At 56.6% G+C, this 8,786-nt stretch overlaps 1 protein-coding gene across 2 annotated transcripts in view; it reads left to right on the forward strand.

The window, feature by feature from the left end:
- The window catches only part of SULT2B1 (sulfotransferase family 2B member 1), a 32,737-nt gene extending 24,028 nt beyond the window's left edge, over nucleotides 1-8,709 (forward strand). For both annotated transcript variants that reach the window (XM_047709907.1, XM_047709908.1), the window contains exons 3-7: nucleotides 408-616; nucleotides 2,240-2,366; nucleotides 2,759-2,853; nucleotides 7,143-7,323; nucleotides 8,491-8,709. In XM_047709907.1, the coding sequence (XP_047565863.1) occupies nucleotides 408-616; nucleotides 2,240-2,366; nucleotides 2,759-2,853; nucleotides 7,143-7,323; nucleotides 8,491-8,669 (791 nt within the window). In that variant the 3' untranslated portion in view covers nucleotides 8,670-8,709. The remainder of the gene's footprint in view (nucleotides 1-407; nucleotides 617-2,239; nucleotides 2,367-2,758; nucleotides 2,854-7,142; nucleotides 7,324-8,490) is intronic.
- Nucleotides 8,710-8,786: the final 77 nt, after the last annotated feature.

Genomic DNA, 8,786 nt, shown 5'->3' on the forward strand with positions numbered 1-8,786 from the left:
GAGGGGCCGTGTAGGAGGTGTTTATGGGCCAGGCCTGGAAGAGGCTGCTTGTCACTGCCACCTGCACTCACTTGGCCAGAACTCGGTCACATGGCCCCACACGCAGCTGCAGGGGAGGTGAGGGGAATGTGGTCCCATCCTAGTCCTGGGGGGGAGATGAAATGGGGCTGGGTGGACAGTGAGCCAGTCTTTGCTGAGCGCGCCGCTTCTTGGCTTCGCCACCTTGGCCACCAGCGACTTTGTTTCTTTGAACCTTGAGGTCCTGCTCTGAAAATCATAATAAGCAGCAGCCCCAGCTTCCCCGCTGGCTGGCCAGGAGGCATCTGAGAAATCCGATTGTTTCTCTCTGCCCTCCCCTCCCCGCCGCCACCCCGTCTTCGATTAATTTGCCCCGTATCTCCTGACAGGTACCAATTGGATGATTGAGATTCTCAGCTTAATCCTGAAGGACGGGGACCCATCCTGGATCCGCTCTGTGCCCATCTGGAAGCGGGCACCCTGGTGTGAGACCATCATGGGGGCCTTCAGCCTCTCGGACCAGCCCAGCCCCCGCCTCATGAGTTCCCACCTCCCCATCCAACTCTTCACCAAAGCCTTCTTCAACTCCAAGGCCAAGGTGCGAGAGCCAGGGCGGGCGGGGAGGCTGTTGGGGTGGGGTAGAGCAAAACTGACTGACGGATTCAGCACGTGTTTGTTGAACACCTCCTACGTCCCTGGCCCTGATCTAGAACCGTGGTCAATAAGCACACAGCCACGTAAGCCTGCATTCTAAGGAGTAACGGGCAGAGAGTAGATAAGGAAGCTCTTTAAGACGCCGAGGTGATAAACTCACATCAGAACGGAGCAGGGTGTGGGGGCGTCTGGGGGAAGAGCATTCCAGGCACAGGGGAGAACAGGTGCAAAGGCCCCGGGGCCCGTGTGGCATGCATGAGGCTCCAAGGAAGCCTGTGTGGCCAGAACCAACTGAATGAGGGGGAAAAGAGTAGAGATGAGGTCAGGGAGGTTACAGGGTCCCAACTGTGCAGGGCTGCGTGAGCTGTGGTGGCAACTTCGTTTGTCCTCTGAGGGACAAGAACCAGCGAAGGGCTCTGAGCTGCAGAACGGGAGCCCACTTGGGTTTTCACAAGCGCCCTCTGGAGGCAAGGTGGAGAACAGACCGTGGGGGCGACTGCCTGGAGTCCAGGTGTAGGGCCTTGGTGACAGAGACCAGGGTGGTGGCCGAGGAGGTGAAGGAAGAGGGCTCGGTTTGGGGTGTATTTTGGAAGCGGAACCAGGAGTCAGATTTGCTGACAGATGGGGTGTGGGTGTCAGGCAGATGAGTCAAGGGTGACTCTGTGGTGTTTGGCTTAAGCAGCTGGGAGAATGAGGCTGTCGTCACCTGGGATGGGGGGCGGCGGGAGGGGAGACTCAGGGGAAGGTGGAAGCTCTGTCATCGGGCCTGGGCGGCTGGGTGGGGGTTGCCAGTGGGCAGGGAGATAACTGAATCAGGATGTGATAGGACAGATCTGGGCTGGACACACGTATCTGTAATTTGCTGGTCCACACAGAGATGGATGGAGTAATTACACCCAGGAGACTGGTGGGATTACGAAGGAAGTGAGTGCCTGACTGTAGTCTCGGGGAAGGAGACAGTTGCCAGGGAAGGACATATCTGATGGGGCTGGAGGGGGCTCGGTTGTGGCATATGAAGCAGGTAAACAGAGTGAGGCCAGGTCGTGGGGGCCTTGAATGCCAGGCTCAGGGGCTGGGACTCTTCCCTGGGGTGCTGGAGAGTCGACGAGGGTAGGGTCAGCTCTGGGTGTAGAAAGACCCTCTGGGGCCATGTGGAGGCTGGGAGGCTGGGAAAGAGGCTGAGGTGAGGGACCAGGCAGGAATGGACGAGCTAGGGCCTTGGCTATGGGAATAGGAAGGAGGGTCAACACCTCTCACCCTGATCTCCCCCATCCTGAGCCCCATGGCTTCCTCCTCCAGTCTTGATTCCCTGAAGCCAAACTGTCACTCTGCCTGGTCCAGGAACGGTCCTTCTCTCCTCCTAGAATGTGGTTGTTGGGAACTCTCCCCATCCTCTGGGATGGGGCGAACTAATCTAAGCTTAGCAGGACAGTCCCCTGAGAAATCTACCCTGAGTCGTTCCTGCTGTAGGATAAGAAGAAAGAAGGCTTGGGGACATGCAGTCTTTGGGGCTGGGGTCCTGCCTGTGTCTGACAGCTTCTCGCCTCTCCCCAACATCCACACCCAGGTGATCTACATGGGCCGGAACCCCCGGGACGTGGTGGTCTCCCTCTACCATTACTCCAAGATCGCTGGGCAATTGAAGGACCCTGGCACGCCTGACCAGTTCCTGCAGAACTTTCTCAAAGGCGAAGGTGAGGACTGGGGCAAAGTGAGGTGAGGGGGTGCCCCTCGGTCACCCAGATAGGAAGGGGGTGGAGAGGGGTATGAAGGAGAGGGAGGCAGAGATCCCAGGTGTTACAGCGAAGGAGACAGGAGAACAGAGAGAAGGATATAGACAGATACATAGATACAGAGAGGAGAGAAACAGAGAGACAGAGATGCAGAAAAGGGACAGAAACAGAGAGATGGGGATACAGGGGTTTTCAGGGGGCCAGATGTGGGGGGCTTGGGGGAGGCATCCAGCTCTGAGGGGCCAGGTCCGGGGCCACGTGGGGCCAGTGAGGCACACCCCCTGCCCCAGCCCTAAGCCCTGGCTGTGTGGTCTTACTGCCTGGCCCTGATCCACCCATCCCTCCGCCCGCAGTGCAGTTTGGCTCCTGGTTCGACCATATTAAGGGCTGGATTCGGATGCAGGGCAAAGAGAACTTCCTGTTTATCACCTACGAGGAGCTGCAGCAGGTGAGCCCCCCGCCCCACCCCAGCCCAGTGCCCCCCACTCCTCCCCTCCTCGTGCCACTTCCCTTCCCTTCCCTTTCGGCAAGGCCTACGCTTCCGTGCAACGCACCAGGTACTGGGGGGCGCCATGGTGAACGGAGCAGGGTCCTGAGCCCCTGAGCCGCAGAGGGGGCACGGATAAATAAGATAAATGGTAGCCGAAGAGCAGAGCAAAGGCGCAAAGGCAAGCCCGAAATGAGCAGGGGATAAGGAATGTGCGGGGGCACAGTTTTAAATACGGTGGTCAGGGAGGCCTGTGCTGGGTGGGGGGGGGGGGGGCAGAGGGAAATAACACTTAAGCAAAGATCTGAAGGAGAAGGAGGAGCCCTGGAGCTATCTGGGGGGAAAGTGTCTCAGGCAGTGGGAACCAAACACCAGTGCAAAGGCCCTGAGGTGAGAGCGTGCTTGATGTGTTCCTAGGGGAGCATAGAAGCCCACGTGGCCAGAGCTGAGTTGGGATAGGGGGTGTGAAATGTGGGCAGAGGGGAGACAGGAGGCCCAGGGAGACCTTGGCTTGTCTCTGAGTAGGTGGAAGCCAGCGATGGGCCCTGAGCAGGGGAGGTGATAGGACAGATGAGGCCATGCAGAACTGGGACATGTGGGAAGTGAGCTTCAGGGATGGCTGTGACCTGAAAGGCAGAGGGGACTGGTGGAAGGAAACAGCCTTTGGAGTTAGATGGGACTCCTGTCTGGACTCCATCAAACACCCCTGGAGCAGGTACCTGGGAGAGGAAAATGCCTTCTGGCTGGAGCAATCAGGGAGAGCTTCCCGGAAGAAGGTGCCATGCAGAATGCCCACTGCTTTGCTGGGCTGCAAGGAGGATGGCTGGGCTTCTAGAAGAATAGTCCACAGTGAACACAGCCAACCATTCTAGATTCTTCTTCTTCTTTTTTTTTTTTTAAAGATTTTATTTATTTGAGACAGAGCGAGCATGAGCCAGGGGCAGGGGCAGAGGGGAAGCAGACTATCCACTGAGCAGTTAGCCCGATGCGGGGCTCAATCCCAAGACCCTGGGATCATCACCTGAGCCAAAGGCAGACGCTTAATGATGGGGCCCCAGGTGCCCCCATGTGCCCCATTCTAGATTCTTAACAAAGATGTTCCCAGAGGCTGGGTACCTGAGGAGCTCCCGTTACATGCCCCCTCACTGAGCTCCCCGGATAGGTTCCCTTCTTGCATGTGCATTTCAGGTGTGTTGTATTCTTTCTGTCAGTACTTTTTGGATTGGGAAACACCTGCATTTTTTATAAAGCAGTTAAAAATCCCCTAAAATTGGGGAGCCTGGGTGGCTCAGTGGGTTAAAGCCTCTGCCTTCAGCTCAGGTCATGATCCCAGGGTCCTGGGATCAAGTCCCGCATCGGGCTCTCTGCTCAGCAGGGAGCCTGCTTCCTCCTCTCTCTCTCTGCCTGCCTCTCTGCCTACTTGTGATCTCTGACAAATAAATAAATAAAATCTTTAAAAAAATCCCCTAAAATGTTGGGGAGCCTGAGTGGCTCAGTTAGTTGGGCATCCAACTCTTGATCTCAGCTCGGGTCTTGATCTCAGGGTCATAAATTCAAGCCCTGCACTGCTCTCCATGCTGGGCATGAAGCTTACTTTAAAAAAAAAAAAATTAAATCTCTCAGAGTCTTAGACATCTCGTCCTTAAAATGGGTGGGAAAGGGGGCGCCTGGGGGCCTCAATCTGTTGGGCATCTGCCTTCGGCTCAGGTCATGATGGAGCCCCGCCTTGGGCTCCCTTCCCTGTGCAGGGTCTGCTTCTCCTTCTGCCCCTCCCCACTGCTCATTCTCTCTCTCTCTCTCAAATAAATAAATAAAAATCTTTTTTTTAAAGATTTTATTTATTTATTTGACAGAGAGAGATCACAAGCAGGCAGAGAGGCAGGCAGAGAGAGAGGAGGAAGCAGGCTCCCTGCTGAGCAGAGAGCCCGATGCGGGGCTCGATCCCAGGACCCTGAGATCATGACCTGAGCCGAAGGCAGCGGCTTAACCCACTGAGCCACCCAGGTGCCCCAAAAATCTTTTTTTTTTAAATGGTGGGAAAGGGGCGCCTGGGTGGCTCAGTGGGTTAAGCCGCTGCCTTCGGCTCAGGTCATGATCTCAGGGTCCTGGGATCGAGGCCCGCATCGGGCTCTCTGCTCAGCAGGGAGCCTGCTTCCCTCTCTCTCTCTCTCTGCCTGCCTCTCCGTCTACTTGTGATCTCTCTCTGTCAAATAAATAAATAAAATCTTTAAAAAAAAATAAAAAATAAAAAATAAATGGTGGGAAGGGGCACCTGGATGGCTCAGTGGCCTAAGCGTCTGCCTTCGGCTCAGGTCATGATCTCAGGGTCCTGGGATCGAGCCCTGCTGCATTAGGCTCTCTGCTCAGCAGGGAGCCTGCTTCTCTCTGTCCTTCCCGCTTGTGCTCTCTGTCGCTATCTCTGTGTCTCTCTCTCTCAAATAAGTAAATAAAATCTTAAAAAAAAAAATGGTGGGAAAATGCAGACTCTCGGGGTTGCTGTGAGAACCACAGCGGTGGGCACTGGCGTATTATTACTGCATAACAAGGTACCACACGGTGTGAATATAGTTTGTAAAGTAAAAGGGCTTAGGTTCTGCACAAGAGCAAGGGTAGCAGCCAGTGTCCACTGAAGGTGACCGAGGCCACGGGTCAGATACCACGTGTGGTTTTAATCACATTTAATCCTCGCCAAGTATGGACAGGTGAGTTATCTATTAGAGCAAACCACATAAAGTTGCCAGTATTTGGCCACATTTTATATGGTTTCCCCCAATATTATTAATACCCCTGTTTTATAGAGGAGGAGCCTGGGGTTTTGGAAACTAGAGAGAGTTGACAACATACCTGAGTTTTTTTTTCTCCCCACCCTGGTAAATCTCTTCATGTTGGAAGATCCAGAGATGATTTCAGCATTACCAACCCCGCCCCCCACAACCACTTTTTTTTTTTTTCCATCTAACTTTATTCTCCAAACCAAAAACTGGGCCATGCAGCCTGACAGAGCTTCTGGGCTGTGCCCCTGGGTGTGAGGAACTGCCAACATGTTAGAATTTCTGGGACACGCCAGTGGTTCAAGACAAGAAAGGGATGGAGGGTTATGAAACTAGGAATGACCTGGAAAATCAGAACCATGGGGCTGGTGGAGCTGACCAGAAGGCTGGCTGCATTTCAGAGAAGGCAACAAGACAGAGGGGGGCAGGGAGGTGGCAGCTTTGGGCCCTTAAATTTGAGCTCCTCCCTAGCTGTGTGACCTTGGACAAGTGTCTTCCCCTCTCTGAGCCTCCGTTTACCAATTGGAGTAAGGACAGTTCTCTGCAGGGCTATTGGCACAGTTGGCACAAATATACATGAGAGGCTTGGACTAGAGCTTGGTACACAGGATATGTTCAGTCCCCCATGACCTGAGCTGTCATTGTCAGGAGGGTGTGGATATTTGAGCCCGGTCTGGGTGGGGAGGTTTGCCAGGTGTAGGAGGGTGGCACGGGGCATTCTTGGGAGCGCCATGCCGAGGCTGCAGGAAGGAAAGTGCAGGGAATGGTAAGGTCTGGGAAGAGAGGATAGGGAAGGACAGACCACTTCTGTCCTTGAAAGTCAGGCCTGGGGGGCTGGGACTCCTGTCCCAGGGCACTAGGGAGCCATAGGAGGGCTGGGAGCAGGGAGGAGTAGGGTCAGCTCTGGGTGTGGCGGCCTAGAGGGAGGCCAGGGAGGAAGCTGGGGCAAGGAGTCCATAGGGAGAGGACCAGACCTGACCAGCGCTAGGGCTGAGAACCCAGAGGAGGAGAGGAGCAGAGAAAGACCGCCAGGGGTACGGGAGCAGGGGAGACAGAGGGATGGGAGGCTGGCCTGGGACTGGCCCAAGGAGGCCACTGTTCCAGGATGGGGACCTGGCAGGGAGTGTAAATTCGGGGTACAGGCAGGCTGACTCTCACTTCTAACCAAAGTGAAGGTGATTTGGCGTAAGGTGTCCAACTGACCTCTGCACCATGCTGTGACCTCCATCCCACCCCCGCCCCTTCTCTCCTGCCCACAGAACCCTCCAAAACCCCAAACTGTGGAAAACTCTCAGAAACCAGGGCCCAGTCCCTCAGCTTGGAGATGGGGAAACTGAGGCAAGGCATCAGAGTCACACAGACAGCTCTGGGTTGAGACTCAGATGCCCAGATTCAGAGTCTGATTGGTGCCCTTCCTTACCTGGGGTCCCACCTCCCTCCACCCACCCCACCCCCCGGGCCCCTCTCCCCTACCTGCAGGATCTCCACGGCTCCGTGCAGCGCATCTGCCAATTCCTGGGGCGGCCGCTGGGTGAGGAGGCGCTGGGCTCCGTGGTGGCACACTCAGCTTTCGGAGCGATGAAGGCCAACGCCATGTCCAACTTCACTCTGCTGCCCCCCAGCCTGCTGGATCAGCGCCACGGTGCCTTCCTCCGGAAAGGTGCGGAGGGGGAGAATTCTGGGGTGCTACTGCCTGGCTGTGTGGCCTGGGCGAGTCACGTAACCTCTCTGGGCCTCAGTTTTCCCCACTGAAACTTGGGGTTGCTCCAAACAGAATGACCTTCACAGCGTCACTGTGGACGCAGGACTGACGCCCCCCGCCCCCAGGGCTTAGCCTGGGGCCGGGCACACTCACACTCTTTGAGGCTATCCAGAGTCTTCGTGAGGACTGACTCGGAGCCTCTCACCTGGAGGCTAAATGGGTGCTACGTGGATGACCCAGGATCCTCCCTCTACCTCCAGGTCTTTAACAATGACACCTGCAAACTTCCTTTTGCCATGCAAGGTCGCATAGGCACGGGTTCCGAAGACTAGGACAGGTCAACATCTGGGGTGGTGATTATTCAGCCTCCACAGTGAGCCCCCCAGACTTCACCAGGGGCCTCGTGTAGTATGTGGGGTGTACACTTGCTAAGATTCAAAATACCACGATCCAAATGACATTGGCCCCTGGATTCCAGGTTAAAGCCCCATGACAAAGTGAGAAACGTGAGGGTCGGAGGGATCCCCGCACCTGTCTGGGCACATGGAAGGGGCAGAGTTCCCACCCCTTGCCTGCTCAGCTGTTGTGAGTGTTAAGGAGTGAACCCCATGAACCCAGGGCAGCTCTCCAGCCGGTCCCCTGGCACCGAGTGTGGGAAAGCTTTCATTACCACTGTCAGAGCCACAGTGGAGGTAGTGTAGGGGTTGCAGGAGCCCTGGGGTGAGAAAGCCCTGTTCTAAACAGGGAGGTGAGGGACGGGTCATAGCGACACAGTCACACAGGTGACACCGGGGCAGGAATGCTGGGTGGGGAGGCAGATGGATGTTCTGGGCAGAGAGCTTTAAGGGGTCAGGGGAAAACCAGGAAGGCAACAGGTCTACCGGAGGGACAAGTAGGATGGGAGGAGCTGAGGGAGGGAGGGCGCAAAAAGGGTGCCCAGGGGTCTGGCCAGATGACTGGAGACAGAGGCGGCCACCGTAGGAGGTAAAGGGGCAACGTGGAGATGAAGGGGGTGGGGAGGTGCTTCTGGCAAAGGCCCGGAGGTGGGGAAGGGGGTGCTGGCATGTCGGGGGCGGGGAAGGTTCCCCATGTTCCTCACCTTGCCCTCCGCCCCCCACCCTCCAGGGGTGTGCGGCGACTGGAAAAACCACTTCACGGTGGCGCAGAGCGAAGCCTTCGACCGTGTCTACCGCGAGCAGATGCGGGGACTGCCCACCTTCCCCTGGGACGTGCCCGACGATGCCAGCCCGGACCCCGATCCCAGCCCCAGCACCCCCGAAGCCTCCGAGGCCCCCAACCCGTGACCCTGAGAATAAACGCGGCGCTCCTGCCCCCGGCTCTCGCTGCGCTCTGGAGGTGACTTGCCGCGGTCGGCCGGCAGGGGGCGCGCGAGGGAGGCGGCGGCTGGGGGTGGGGACGCG

The sequence above is a fragment of the Lutra lutra genome, chromosome 17, assembly GCF_902655055.1.
Source record: "Lutra lutra chromosome 17, mLutLut1.2, whole genome shotgun sequence".
Taxonomy (NCBI): domain Eukaryota; kingdom Metazoa; phylum Chordata; class Mammalia; order Carnivora; family Mustelidae; genus Lutra; species Lutra lutra.